At 40.3% G+C, this 15,406-nt stretch overlaps 1 protein-coding gene across 1 annotated transcript; it reads left to right on the top strand.

The window, feature by feature from the left end:
* Positions 1-882: 882 nt before the first annotated feature.
* On the top strand, positions 883-12,052 carry mknk2b (MAPK interacting serine/threonine kinase 2b). Its single transcript, XM_015041533.1, has 14 exons — positions 883-1,024; positions 1,369-1,587; positions 1,925-2,015; positions 2,196-2,297; positions 2,689-2,786; positions 4,582-4,661; positions 4,786-4,859; positions 4,940-5,044; positions 5,142-5,197; positions 5,339-5,434; positions 8,131-8,325; positions 8,411-8,575; positions 8,662-8,702; positions 9,065-12,052. Exons 2-14 carry the CDS (start codon positions 1,537-1,539, stop codon positions 9,336-9,338), a joined length of 1,428 nt encoding a protein of 475 aa, XP_014897019.1. The 5' UTR covers positions 883-1,024; positions 1,369-1,536; the 3' UTR covers positions 9,339-12,052.
* Positions 12,053-15,406: the final 3,354 nt, after the last annotated feature.

Below are 15,406 nucleotides of genomic sequence, written 5' to 3' on the forward strand. Positions count from 1 at the left end.
ATAATTACTGATGAAACCACATATTTACAAAGTGTTATAAAACAAAGCATAATTTACAAAAAATGTATTGTGTCAACTCAAACATGCTTTAAAGTATGTGTAATTCTGACAGCATAATCTGTCAAATCAAACATTAAAATGAAACACCCCGTTATTGAAAGCAATCTCTTCATAACATTGCATGAAGGAACGCATGTCTGCAATGAGGTGTGTGCATTGAGTCAGACGGGGATTGTTAGCCACATCAACTGAATATAAAAGTTGCAGCTACAAGTTGCAGCGCATATACATATTCCTAAGAAAATATTTGGTATTTGGTGGGTATTTATATATATATATATATATATATATATATATATATATATATATATATATATATATATATATATAAACACGTTTTCGTCCTGCACAGGGCCATGTTTTGTGTTTTCATTGCATGTTTCATGGAAGCATGTGATCTGATCCGTGTCGCGTCTGTCGACAAGTTGTACTCGGGGTGTCATTCCTTTGTTGTCCGTCTCGATTGAAAAGTCTTCACAAGAACAGTTGTACTGTGCCGACACGCACGTACTCACCATTTCCTTCCTCCACACACATCCCCTCGGAATGACTCTAAAGCAAAATAGAGCTCAGTGGCGAGCAATGCTGTCTCGTTATATACACTTTTCATTAAATACTCCTAGAAACGCATCCAAAGAGCTTAAATATTCAAATCTCAATCAAGCAACAAAAAATATATTCTTTCTTCGGTTCAAAGAGAGTGTTGTGAATATTAAAAATAAAGCGAAATGGAACCTTGCCAAGCATGTCCTTTTCTAGAAAGCACGTGACCCATCTCGTCCGTTGGAGTGGGAAGGAGGGAGGAGCCAACGGGAGGTTATAAAAGCACCCACGCTGTAGTTTTCCAGCCACCTTCCTCGCACAAATTATCCGGCGAATATCCCCTTTAACTGCCCTCAGCGGCTGTTGGAGCAGTGGGTCAAACAACGACGCTAACACTGGAGCTATAAACATTAACAACGGAGTGAGTAAACCACACTTAACTTTATGTTATTTTTTGTTGCAAATGGCGACTTCAGTGTTCTGCTGGTCGACCGTTACAACCCTATGTTTTAACGGTTAAGTCGCGTGCGCTGCACCACCAACCCACAGCAGAAGTATGGGTTAGTTTAACGGTTGTTAACATCTCCTTGCTTAAATTGTATTTGCCTACTTTGGCCGGCTAGCCCGTGTTACAGTTTTTCTGTATTTGAACGCTCGAATTGGATTTGGTGTACACACAGAACAAAAAGCTAGACCATGTTGGAGCTTGTGGTATTTTTGTTTCAAATGTTCCTTAATGTGGGTATGTTTGCCTTGTCCATGCAGGGCTCCCGTTAACAACGCCACAGCGAGCGTACCAGCCAGCGCAGTGTTATCACTTGTGACTCTCTGAAACGACTCGGTTTCGGAGAAGTGCAAATTGATACACCGCTAAATAAAACCACTGCCGCCGCACATCCTCCAGGGAACAAAATCCCCCGAATCAGAGCAAAAATGGTGCAAAATAAGATTACCGAAGTCACTGGATTCCACCGCTCTTTCAAGGTGAGCCTTTTTTTTACAGCTTTGTTGTGGGAGACTGCAGTTTTTAATCAGAGCACGTATACGGCTTGTGTTAAAGGGGTGATCGTCTCGAGATATACACACCCGCACATGTTGCAAGCCCCCATCTTATTTCTGACAATTCACACTTGTGCAGGTTGCTTAAAGGTGCTTCAGCAACACGTATTAACAATGGGAATATCTACATTGATCCTTAGCAAGGACTTCTGATTGTACTTTGACTTTATAGTTTGCCATATCAGTGATGAGTTACTGCTAATCTTTATTTAGAAGTTAATCAAGACAGTTTACAATAACAAGTATGTTTATGACTTCTCAGGGCCAAAATCCATTCGAATTGGAGGACTTCACCAAGAACGGGTCCCATCACATTGATTCTTCCTTTAATTTTGGTTCTGCCCCAAGACATGGTGAGTGTGCTCTGCTGAGGTTCTGAAAACTACGTCTAAATCTGTACAAATCATAACAAATCTTTTGATCAATTGGTTAGAAAACATTCTTTCTGTAACTGTCTGCATCACATGCTCCAGATTTTATTCTTGTTTGCCTTGTCCTCGTTTACTCACGTGCTTAAAAATCTGTTTGGTTAGACATGCCTTCAAGCCAGCCTATTGACATTCCTGATGCCAAGAAGAGAAACAAGAAGAAAAAGCGTTGCCGAGCAACGGACAGTTTCTCTGGACGATTCGAGGGTAAAAATATTTCCTGTCCTTATATTATGGTAGTGTTTTAAAAACTCTTCAACATTATTAGAGGCGTTCTGTACATTGATATCAGTCAAAGTTAGCCTTTTTTTAAAGTATCAGTTATATAAGTAAAACTGGGTTGATATTGTATGCGTTTCAGAAGGGAGTTGGCCATGTGGTATTTATTTGTGCATATGACTGTGATTATGAGGTGTTTAACTGAAGCAGAGATGCAATGTCAGCAGTGTGGTGGTTTCATTTTTCACAGTTTAGGGCAATACAAACAATGGTTAATATTGGTTATCAGCCATAGCAGCAATATTTATAACTCCATTTCCAAATCTTACATTTCTAGTCAATATAGTGTCATAATTTTTCTCTGCTGTTTGGTCCACAGATGTCTACAGACTCCAAGAAGAAGTATTAGGAGAGGGAGCGTATGCCAGAGTGCAGGCTTGCATCAGCCTGATCACCAACAAAGAATATGCTGTCAAGGTAAGGCATTGCTACTCATGACGCCTAACTGGGATGTTTTTGAAAATGTTGCATCAGCCTTTTGTCTTCGGTGTGATCAGTAGATATGATTCTCTGAAAATGGAATGTTTCTTTGCCGCTTGCAAAAAGATTTGTGGGAAACCGCTGGAGGGAATTTGGAGATTTTAATAAAGTGGTATCTATACTTCTTGTTTTTTTGTTTAGTTTGATTTTGAAGAAATTCCCACCTTGTAGCATGTTCCTGTTTAGCTTGAGATCAGACCTCTGCTGTGGATGTTTGCAGAGGCTTTTCTGTGCTGCCTCTGCACTGTTTTCAACTTGCAGCATTAGCTGCTGTTATCGGATACTTCCTCTCCCAGTTTTAGTTTGAGCCTATCGGAGTGCTTGGCGGGATATACCCACCCCCTTTTTATTTTGCTCTTTTTGCCTACAGAGGACGCTCATAGTGAGAACATTATGTGCCATGAACTGTTCCAATACAAAACCCAAAGAGGAAGGAGGGGGTGGTGGGTGAGGGTTGTGACCTAGTGTGTTTACACTGCTTTGTTCTAACTCTGCGTAGCTTTTACTTTTTTTTTCCTTATGGTCTTCCAAAGACAAACTTAACTTTTCCTAACTTGCAGGAACTTTCTACTTTTCTTCTTGTTTGTAGATGTTTTTGGGGAGTGGGGTTGAACAATAAAAAAGCTGTTCTATAACTTCCTTCCATGTCATTGTCATAAACACTAAAGTGGTCGTGCACACCATGCGTAGTTACTGTCCTTGTTAAGTACAGGGTGGGTTGCTCTGTGCTCTGGGTGGGTGGCAGTTATGCAGGGAGGAGGAGGCATGAAGGTTGGTGGTTATTGGAGGTCTACTGAGAAATGGAGGGGGTTCGGACTGCTCCTGCCAGATGTCCCGTCTCTCCCCTCCCCCTCCAGCCAGAGGATGTTTTGGGTTGGTTGTATGTGGTTTGTTGCAGGCGTCTGTGCAGCGTGTCTGGCTATAGGCTGAGGACAAAGGCTTTATATTGAAGTTACAATAGATGGTGGTCTTAACTTGGTGAAGACTTTTTAAACTGTTTATTTTAATAAACTACATGCAATCCATCAATTTAGTGTTAATCTGGGTGTTTTGTTAACATTTAATTTTAGTCTAAATGCTTTTTTTGTTCTTTCAGGAGAGCATAGTTGTGTTTTTGCTGCTGACACGGACAGAATCGGTGAACAGGCACTGGTCTGCTCGTGAGCCTCCTGTCTGTGCATTAATCCTTAACACACACTGCAGCTCTGGGCCCCTCTGGCCTTCAATACAATCAGTAATCCAGCTACCAGGAAGAGAGGCATGCGCAGCCTCCAAATCGGACAATAACCAACCAGGGCTGGAAATTTCAGGCCTTTTGCTCCGTCAGCAGTCTGTGTGTCTCTCCTGGGAGGGCGCTGTGCAGCTGTTGGCCTCACTGTGGTGTTTCCAGACAGTTATTTTAAGAGTGCTTTCTGTTATTGTAAACAGTTTGGGATTAGGATCTGAGATCTTAGGAAAACTGCTGTGGCCCTTGAAGAACAGAGGTGATTCACAGGGGAGTGTTCGGTTGTGAAAGTTGTTCATTCCAAACCAGCACATCTGAAAGTAGGATCAAATGTCATTGCAACAGTGCAATAAGTAGGATAAAAGTTAGTAGGCAGGAGTCAAGTAGTGTTCCCAAATATTTGGTTGGTGAAATTGGTCTAATTTGCACCAAACCAATATTCACAGAAGTTCCTAAATCATTTTTGTTGATATTTTAATATTTAAAGCATGTTTTCTTCTGTTTCAGATGATTGAAAAAGGACCAGGTCACAGCCGCAGTCGTGTCTTCCGTGAGGTTGAGATGCTTTACCAGTGCCAGGGTCACAGGTATATTTTCATAATCTGTTGTTTTAAAATGCATCTGGTAGTCACACCCCACCACAGGATACTTTTATGTTCATATAACTGGATAACTGATGTCATTTAAACATTTATTTTCATCGTTCTACAGGAATATTCTGGAACTGGTGGAGTTCTTTGAAGAGGAAGACAAATTCTACCTGGTGTTTGAAAAGCTTAGAGGAGGTACGTTAACTTTTCCGCCGATAGTTCTGCTCTGTTATCTTTTCCACAAGGCTAAACCATCATCTTTAACCTCATATTAGGGTCAGTCTTGGAGCAAATTCACAAGAGGCAGCACTTCAGCGAGCAGGAAGCCAGTGTTATTGTGCATGACATCGCCAGTGCTCTAGATTTCCTCCATAACAAAGGTAAGCCTACATGCAAACAGCAGTGATGAGTTTCTTCTGACAGACAGACGAAACAGCCAGTGTAATAAAAAGTCTGATTTATTTAAATGTCTTTCAGGAATGGCCCACCGAGATCTGAAACCTGAAAACATTCTCTGTGAGAGTGCAGACAAGGTGACTTATCTGTCCACTTGGCTCAAAGGCCAACACATGTGGCTGATAAATATAATTTATGACAACACTTCTTGTTTTTAACTATAGTGGAATGACAAAAACTGAAAAATGTTTGGGTTTTTTTTTTATTTGTTTTGCCAGATTTCTCCAATCAAGATCTGTGACTTTGACTTGGGCAGTGGGATCAAACTGAACAGTGACAGCTCGCCCATCTCTACTCCTGAACTCCTCACCCCTGTAAGTCCAGATTTTATAAACATTTTTCTGTAGAAACATTTATAAATCAGTCATTTTTCACACAAAAATGGTGTGATTTTTATTTTATGTCCTTGTTGGGGACGGGGAAGTTATTTCCAGACTGTAAAATGTCTTTATCAAATCCAGCTGACTGATTAGTGGTTGAGCAATTCTCAGTGCAGAGCAATTCATGGATTGGGAGGAGAGATGCATTATGTGAGGTTATGATCGTACAGAGCAACGTTGTTTTCTTGGAAAGGCCTTGGATTGACTCCCAGATCCCCTCTTTATGAACCGCACTTTTCCGAAGTACGATAACTGTCTGCTGGGGGAAAAGGCCCTCTGTTTGATGTCGGCGTCCTCTAGCTTATCAGTGGTAAATATTTAGCCTTGTGATTTCGGAGGTTATGAGTGTTTAACCCCCATGTTGTTCTAACAGGAAGCATCTCCTCTGAACTGTATCCAGAAAACAGTATTTGCGGTCCCTGGAATCAGAAAAGTTGAACTGGAGAGCTTTCCTCTGCTGTCAACATGCAGTGTGTTGGTGGGCTGAATAGACTGAACAGAGCAGGTGAAGGATATCATTCAGGCCTGCAGGAATGTGTTGGGAAGAGAGAGGGGGCTTTCTACTCGTGTAACTGTAGCTTCTTTGCACCGACCTGAACTGTGTCATACTCTTTAAGCTCCTCGATGAGCACTGTGTCGTATTTTGAGGCTCTGAGTGGATTTGAAATGAAGCTTTGGATTGTAGGATTTCTTTTACAGACGAGTTGATCCCAAGGTTGGAACATTGTGTAATATCCTTGAGGATTTAACGGCACAAAAAAGGCAATATAACTTTTACAAGGCTGTGTCCTGAGGCATGGATATGGAAAATACAAACTCTCATTTCCTTTCCTTCCTTCATGCGAGGAGGTACAAAATCATGCCTCTTCTGCACAAGTCTCCGCCCAGAAGCCCCAGCCGCACTCTGCCCTTTGTTTTTAATACAAAGGCTGTTCATGAGGCTTATTCTAGAAATTTTGGTCCTTCCCCCACCACCCAGCAACTGAGCAGTGATTGGCTGTAGCAGTGAGCAAAGGGGAGGGACAAATCCCCAGCCTGGTCATGTGCTGAAGCTTGTTTTTATTGCCTTGATCACTGGAACAATGTTATCTGATTGTCACTTCATTATTAGTTCGTGCACCCTGCCCCCTTTTAGTCACATTCCTACAGCTGCTGTTGCACAATAAGTGATCGTACATTTATTGCTGCTCCTGGTTGTAACTAGCTGTTCCCAAACCCTTTTAAATTCAGTTCATGCTGGCAGCAGTTCCACTGACACTTATGAATTAAACGATCCTGGTCAAGGGAGAGAACACAAAGCTTCCTGTGGTTTAATTTAATACAAATCCTGGTTTTGCTTAAAATGTTTTCAGTTAAAGAGAACAACTGGAGCATGCCAGCTCAAAATGCTCTTTTAATTCAAGGAACTGCTTTTGTTCCTTGTTACAGGTGCGCCTACATGACCGAACATGTTCTCAGCCAGTAAACCTCTTCAAGATAATCCTGTAGTTTACAAACAGCAGAGGTGTGTCGTCAGTGCTGCCAACATGGCCTGACTAGTCACATGGCTGGTGGAAAGCCCCAGGTTGCACTGCCTCCAAATGTAGCCGCAGAGTAGAAGATAACTGCAGCTTACAGGAAGGTTTAGAGGATGTTACTGTAAGTGAACAAGATGATTGCAACAGATGTGCAGGAAGAGTAAAGATTGTCCCAAAAAGATACCTTCTATCGAACTTTTAGTTTGCCGACATCTATATATTTTGTTAGACTGTTCGACCAGCCTGTTAAAGAGGTGACTTCTTTCCATTTAAGTATGTAGGAGCTAAACCATCATTGTGGGGGTTTAACGGCGTTTTGGCCCAAATCCAGTGTGCTTGTCTGGGTAATGAGTCTCCCCAGACATGGTGGTGAAAAGGAGGGGGAGGGGATTTTGTGACAGAAGCAGCTTTGTTTGAGTTGAGGTTCCTGCGCAGTGAATTTTATTGCATAAGGAAGCCGGAGGTGTTAGCGACAGCTGGTATATGGTACTGGATACAATGAACGCCTGCTCAGTGTATGTAAACGTTGTTTGTCTTAAACAGGAAGGATATGTGGTGTTTCTATATGAAATGCAATGGGGGTTTTTTTTTTGTTTTTTTTTTTTTTTTTTTTTTTTTTTTATATAAGTGATGCGAAGTCATCCTTTGACGTATACATCTTAATCCCCAACAATAAGCTTTAAAGCGTCGTCCTAGTGAACCGACGACCTGCTTCTCATCTCCTCTCCCAAACCACTTAAACATTTGACTTTTGTGTTGCAAGGTTATGTAACTAACCAGAGCTCAGCCTTGCCCCAGCTGTATAGGACAGCCAATCCTCTTCCACTGCTCTGCTGTTTGGCCTAATTTCTTCCCCAGTTACACAGTGAGGCAGAAACTTGGTTGTGTAAAGCTTTATGGTTGACCTAGAGTTCCCCACATTTGTTTCATGATGGGAGCAAAACCATTAAACTGAATCAGAATTTAAAAATTTTATCAACATGACTGTCACGCCGTGTAAAAATAGATTCTCTTCAGCCTTAACTCTTGTAGCCTTGAGGTATCAGCAAACACATCTCTGTTTCTGTTGGTTGTGATTTTCCGATGCTTATAAACATTGTTTTTCTCCCTCAGTGTGGCTCAGCAGAGTACATGGCACCTGAAGTAGTCGAGGCCTTCAGTGAAGAAGCTACAATATACGACAAGCGCTGCGACCTTTGGAGTCTCGGGGTCATCCTCTACATCATGCTGAGCGGTTATCCTCCCTTCGTGGGCCGATGTGGCGGCGACTGCGGATGGGAACTGGGAGAACCCTGTCACACCTGCCAGGTAACACTTTAACGCTTTAATTCTTTCACAACGTGAGACGAGTAAAAACAAAGATGGCTGACGGTGAATCTCTCTCCACCTGCAGAACACTTTGTTTGAAAGTATCCAGGAAGGAAAATACGAGTTCCCAGAGAAGGACTGGGCTCACATCTCCTCAAGTGCCAAAGACCTGATATCCAAACTTCTGGTTCGGGATGCCAAAAAACGACTGAGTGCCAGCCAGGTGCTGCAGCACCCCTGGGTTCAAGGGGTAAGCTCAGGCTGCATGCCTGCAAATGCATGGGAAATTTGACCTTTGAACTTTATCACTAATCTAGTATTATGTCTCCTTCATAGGGAGCATCTGACATTTTATCAACATCCATCATCCATCAGAGGTAAGACAACTTTAAAACTCCAACAGTAGGGCTGAAACGATTAATCTGATCAATTGATTATTGAAATAATTAACTAATTTAGTAGTTGAATAATTAACTCAAGTTTATTTGTATAGCATATTTTAGCAATAATGCAGTTCAAAGTGCTTTAAATCATAAAAGTTAAAATAAAAAGTTGAATGAAAAATCTGTAGTGACAATTTTTTTTTTATCTGATTAATCATCAGAATAATTGATTACTAAAATAATCGTTTGTTTATTTTAGGAATAAAATAAACAAAGCAGCAATAACGCCTGCTTTGAAACATATTTTCCTTTTAGCTTATTTGTTGTTGTTTTTTTTTCTGATTTATTTCCTCCAGGAACAGCAGTGCCGTGGATTTAACATTCTTCGCCGACAAGGCCATGGCTGTAAACCGGCAGCTGGCCCAACAGGACGGCATGGAGGAGCAGCAGCAGCAGGAAGTCCCGCTGGTCGTCGCTGCTAGCGGCTCCTCCATGCGCCTGTCGCCTCCATCCAACTCCAAGCTGGCCCGGCGCAGGCAGCGCAGCAGCCAGCTAAAGGGCGGCCCCGTCTCTGCTGCAGAGCTCTGCCAGCTCCTGGCTCCTCTTGTCATCGTGGGAGACTGTGCTTGAACTGTTTCATCCTGGAGTTCCTGAAACCTCATTTACAAGGACTTTCCAGGCTGGACTGCTCTGATTCCCCTTACTCCCCACCTCCCCAGTTTTGGCTCCTCCCTCTTTTTCTCACGATCCGGCTTTGGTCCCGACCTGTGAAGACGGACGGCGCTTCCAGCCATCCCTCTAAATAATGCCTTCTACCTTTATGCAGCACTTCTGAAGCACAACTACACAGGGCCTGCATAATAGCACATTCAGGTTGGGGAGGAGGGCCAGTTCATGTTTTGGGATAGTATTTTATTTTATTTTTTCTTCTTCATACGACTCAGTTTATAAGTCAGAACTTTAAGCTCAGACACCAAAGGACAACCTGTTGTGCTGCTTCCATGTTACAACTGGATCCACTGTGAATTAAGTTATCTGGAATGTTCTCTTTGCCTGTATGTACACGCATGAGCGGCCCATCTGCTGAAACATACAAGCTTATGCAATATGCCAATATGAAGGCTGTTCTGTCTGAAAAAGATTCTGTATTGGAGAGGCTGAACGGGCTGGAAGCCACTTCCTGTCTGTGCCTGGTGCAGCCCGTTCTGTGGCTAGAGACTGCTCAGATTTATTTTTTTTCCTCTCCATTCTGTCATTTGAGCTTCTGGAGCATGCACTCATCAGCCTGGTGGCCATGCACTTAATGCTTTAAGAGCAAAGAATGTTAATCGGTCCCTTTTCTGTCCATAATTCATAATGTGATCTGGCCATACATAACAAATTATCAGCAGCACTTGTTATTGGAGACATTCAGACCAGGTCTGATGGTATAAAAGTTGACAGTTTGCTAGTGTCTGGCCACCCAGTACAGACTTTTAGCTTGTTTTACTGGTGTGTTGGTTCAGGCTAATTTCAGATTCTCTTAAATGGCTTAGCAAGTGAAACTGGGTCAGTGTTACTTTCAGTGTAAGGAATCCATGTGTCCCTTTTTTTTTTTTCTACAAACAGATTTTGTATATATATATATTTTTTCTGATTGTGCATTTGATATTTAACCTTAAATATTTTGCAAGTAAAGGTTAGAACTCCTTTAAGGGGTTTGAAAAAGCACATGGTCACTGTGAGCAGACTATCTTTTTGTTGTTTTTGTTTTACCCCCATGAGATGCATCTAAAATTTCAACCTTTTTTTCCATTTTTTGGGACATACACCCATTCCGGAACAACAAAACTGCTTTGCAAATAAAAAGCTGGTAATATTTTTCAGGAAAAATGTTTTTAAAAAAGGAAAAACATTCCACAAAAGAACAAAAAAACATTTGAAATTAGCTGTATTATGGGCTTATATTTTATCTTCTGACAACTCCACATTAATGTGCCACATTTTTATCTTTTAGATGAGTGTATTGTCTTTTTTTTTTTATCCTGGTGCTGTTCAGTTTAGATATAGCTCCAGAATTTGTCCTTTAATTTTTTTTTATGTTTTTTTTTTAAGTTGGGAGTATGCTGTATGAGGTGAAATACACAAAGCTTGTTTAGTTGATCTGGAGCATTCATGACCAGTGAAGGCAAGTTTTTTTTTTTTTTTTTTTTTTTTTTTTTTTTTTTTAAACTTTTGTACGTGTGAAAGTTGTTAATTATTGTTCCGATTACGTGAAAGGTAATGGACTGGTGACGTCGTCTCAGCATTGAAGCCATTTCACCAAAGAAAGTGCAAGTTGTGACGATGAACATGTAATCCATCATGTAGCATTGAGACGTGAGGAGACTGCTATGTGTCCATGTCCTGTTAGCAGCGCAGCGGCGGTACTCTGGAAATGGTCTCAAAAAGGCCCCTTTATGCTGATAATAGGACACTGTAATAGTTTCTACAGTGTCTACAATACCTTTCTACAGACACATCATTATGGGGTTTTATGTCTTATAATAAGACTTACTTGAAGTTTATATATGCAGCTGTTTCTTTTCCAGTGTTGGAAATTACTTTGCTATCAATCTTAAAGCATTAAGCTGATGATCCAGGCAATCTTTAGGGGTTTTGAAGATACCTATACATTTCAGTATTTTTATTTTTTTTGCCTTTTTTCTTCCCTTTGTAAGCTTCATCCAAGTTGTTCCCTATTTTCTGTCGGGGCTGGAAACTTGTTAACGCACACACTTTGGCCACACTCTAATATCCTCACAGGTATAATTAAGAGTTTGGTTGGTCACGACCATTTCTAACATCTGTCTGGTGGCAGGTTTTGTTCTGGTCTGCCTTCTTGTTGGCAGGGAAAAAAAGGGGGGTTAATTAAATCTTGCAGCCTCTGTTTTTTTGTATTGTTTGTCAAAAGAAAAAAAGTGTTAAAATACAGTCATTCAAATGGACAGTATCACAAGTCTCCCCACAGTTTGAATGTAGCCCACAGGCCATGGTGTCTAAAAATCCAGCAACATAAATCACATGTTATAAACGGCTCCTCTTCATCGAGATGAGCTTAGTCTGTTTATACTGATACAGTCTGCAATGGTTTTAGTCAACTGATGCCTAATTTTAACACTGAACAGCCCCAGGCCTATTGTGCTCAGGGGAAGAAATTTAAAGTATAAAAGTCCTTTAATACAAAACATTTGATTTAAAATAAGCACTTTACTGTACCATGTGAATGATTGCAGTTCACTCAAGGCAACATTTGACAGTTGCAACAGATTTTTGTATTGTTTTTCTAAAAAAAAAAAAAATGCAATAAAATGCTTTGAACTACATTCTGATCTTGTGTGCTTATATTCTCTTCTTCTACAACCACATTAAAGAGTTCTGGCTTCCGGTTCAGTTTGAGCTTTCTCCATTTGACTCGGATTCTCTCCAGTCGATATTTGACCGGGCCAATCAGCGAACAGAAAGAGACGTTGCGAACGATGACGTCGATTTTCTCGCTGTTTTAGAACTATAGTCCGCCTGCAGTAATGGCAGCGGAATTCAGTCCTTGCTTCCAAATAATTATTTTATTGATTGTAATTATTAAATTAAAATCAACAGCCGCTTCGTTCGGATCTTCACAGAGGGTAACGTCGAACTGGCAAACGTAACCGAAACGTCCATAGTTAAAATGTGATGTCACACGTCCGTGCAGTTTAACTGACAGCCATATTGGCAGGGAGTTGCTATGACAATAAACAAATCACAACCAACTCTTTAAAGGCCCCAACATACACGGAGGTCCTGAAGTGCGCCTGTGTATGTTGGGGCCTTTACTTGATTACAGTTTTTGAGTACTCTACCCAGCTCTGTTTCATACTAAATATCAGTGATATTTGCTGTTGTACTTGCTGCGGAACTAGCAAAATTAGCCTAGTTAATGTAGCTTAAGCTTTGACGGACATGTAGCCTAGTGGGGCAGTGAAGCTCATCCATGTTGTACGCACTCTTCGTGTTTACTAGGTAGTTAGCTACGGTAGTATGAGATCGGAGGCAGCTTGGTTACATCGTCTGACATATTTTCCTTCTCCGAATAATAGGGGCCGATCCCAACAGCTATTTTTCCAGATTTTGTTGGTCTCGAAGCCATCCGTTTATGCTTTACGCATGAACGCCCCCTACTAAGATGGTGTGGATCACTTTTGGTTCAAACTTGTATGAACTATTTCTTTGGGTAAAATTTAAAACCTCAACACCGTCCACACCTCCAGGAAGCAATCGTTTGTAGAACCCAGACCCTCTGTCGGAAGCAAAGTGTTTCACCAAGCTAATCTGCTTACTGCAGTGTTTCTTTATCCCCCTGATGGGAAACACCTGAACTATAACTTTTATATTAACAGGCTTATCTCTTGGCCAAGGCTGGGGCAGTTTCATCCGGATCTGAAAACACTTCCTGATACCGACACAGACTGCCTCACATGTGTCCTTGGCTGTGGGTAAATATGAGCTCACTTGTTTCCAACCTGCATTTAAAATGTGACTAGTTTCACCTTGCGGCAGCAGCTGTAGGGGGCGCTCTAGGCAGAAACCCAGGTGGCATCGTCTGACAGGACTGATGCAACCTCCTGCAAGAGCTTCAGGAGAGTCAAAATACCTTCTGCTGAGTAAAACAAATGCCAGTTGTTTCACCCCGGGGTTACAGTTTGCATCAGATAAAATATCACCCCATGTTTCACTTAAAATGGGCCAATTTAAGCATCACTATTAATTTGACAGCCATTTTATTTCATATTCAGCGTTCCCTTTTAAATGTATTCTATTGGGTCTTTCAGTGTGTATTTTTGAATTTGTTCACAGGACACGCGGATCTGAAATATCAAATACCAACCTGTTTGTTACATAACCTCTTTTTCTGCACTGCATACGTCATAGATGGGGACATTAAATGATGCAACGCCAGGCTGTTTTCTGTACAATCTGGGGAATATTTGTGCATCTTCATCTGACCCAGAATGGGTATCTAGCTCCCCCTGCTGGACAACTCTGATTCTCACATTTTATGGCGTTACTTTTTTATCATGTGGGTCAAAATAGCCAATCAAAGCAACTCAAGAGCTGACAAAAAGAGCGCACTTGAGATCTTTTATAACCATCTGCTCAACAATAAACTAAGCGTGCAATATTTAAATATTGTCTGATATTTTGGTTCGAAAAGTGCAAATAGATCCAAAACTCAAAACACAGCGCTGCACGTTTAACTCATTAAAATAAAAGCGTAAAGTTTGCAGATTATTGCAGGTTTGATTAGAAAAAGTACAATATGTTGTTTTGTCTCTTTCTCTACAAACTCCTGGTATAACCAGTAACATGTCAAAATCTGCTTTTCAGTAAAAGTCACAGAATAAACATGATCATATTTGCTATAAAATTTAAGAAAAAAAGTGCAAAATTTTGGTTTTTAAAAGATGAATACTTGTGTTTTAACCCTAGTAGGGTTCAGAGTAGAAACATTTTAAGTTGAGCAATAATATTTTTGCCATAATTTAAAATAAAAGTCTCCATCTGCATCAAATATTTTTGCTGGTGGGTTAAAATTTGCATCATTCTTGAATTACAACCTCACAAATTCAGTTCAGGCCACATTTTGGACACCCAGTATTACCGCTACCAAATGTTTATTAGTGTGGATTAGACAGAACTCTATTATCTATAAACATAATACTGAATAAAAAAATAAAGTATAAACAATAATTAAATCCTACCAAATAAACTAGTACACAGAAGAAGCTACAATATGAATGGCTAGCATTTCTCTTTGCCCCAATACTTCTAATAATTTGCTTTTTAATTTTAATCTTTTCAAGGTTTCAGTCAGATAAGAATATACTTTTCCTTATCATATTTCTTACAAAATAGCATAACAAGCTCTGACTACAAAAGCAATTTCCTGTTATTTTTCCCTATTTTAAAGAGTGTCCTGTTCAATACAGAATGTCAAAATCTGAGCCTTTATATTATTATATCTTCTCTCCTGCTTTTTCCCTCCACCTCTCGTATTTCTTTTTTTCCTTTGTATCATTGTGCCGCTTTATAATTTGAGAAAAAATCTACAAATCCAACTAAAATGACCTCAAGATGTTAACCTGCTGATAGGCAGCTAATCATTACCTCACCTGTCACCTGTCCTTGCACACCTGGGAATAATAACAGGTGTTCAGGAGCTGATAAAAAGCCTGAGCACGAGTCTGGCTGAACCTTGACAGTGGCTGTGCAGGTAGGTATCATTTAAGAAGCTTATGGCTAAAATATGCATTAAAGTTTGATATTTTTGCTAGTTTGAAAGCTGAAATTATGAGAAAATTAAATTTTTACTGAAATTGCCTGTAATCATCCAGAGACAAACTTCTATCTGCATCATTATTGACATAACATTTGTACATATTTTAATTTTAAGAGGATCTTTGTGTTGAGTAAATTTTGGACATTTTATTTCTTTGCACTTGCAGACCAAGAATCCCATTTGGTTAAAGCAATTCATGTAATCCTAGCATAAAATGTATTTTAAAAAAATAATGATCCGACTCTTAGTATTTTTGAAATTCCTTTGCTTGTCATTACTTTATCCTCTGTTTATAGTTCTCTAAAGGCTTATTGGAATAGTTCTCCTACACTTGATGCTGTGATTTCAGCTCCATGTCGAC

This window comes from Poecilia latipinna, unplaced genomic scaffold, assembly GCF_001443285.1.
Source record: "Poecilia latipinna isolate Pla-1442-1.1 unplaced genomic scaffold, P_latipinna-1.0 Scaffold557, whole genome shotgun sequence".
In the NCBI taxonomy this organism is placed as follows: Eukaryota; Metazoa; Chordata; class Actinopteri; order Cyprinodontiformes; family Poeciliidae; genus Poecilia; species Poecilia latipinna.

Coding starts and splice junctions, on each gene's coding strand:
- mknk2b (XM_015041533.1), top strand. CDS start 1,537: ATGGTGCAAAATAAGATTACCGAAGTCACTGGATTCCACCGCTCTTTC. Junction 2,787..4,581: donor ACAAAGAATATGCTGTCAAG/GTAAGGCATTGC, acceptor CTTCTGTTTCAG/ATGATTGAAAAAGGACCAGG. Junction 4,662..4,785: donor TACCAGTGCCAGGGTCACAG/GTATATTTTCAT, acceptor ATCGTTCTACAG/GAATATTCTGGAACTGGTGG.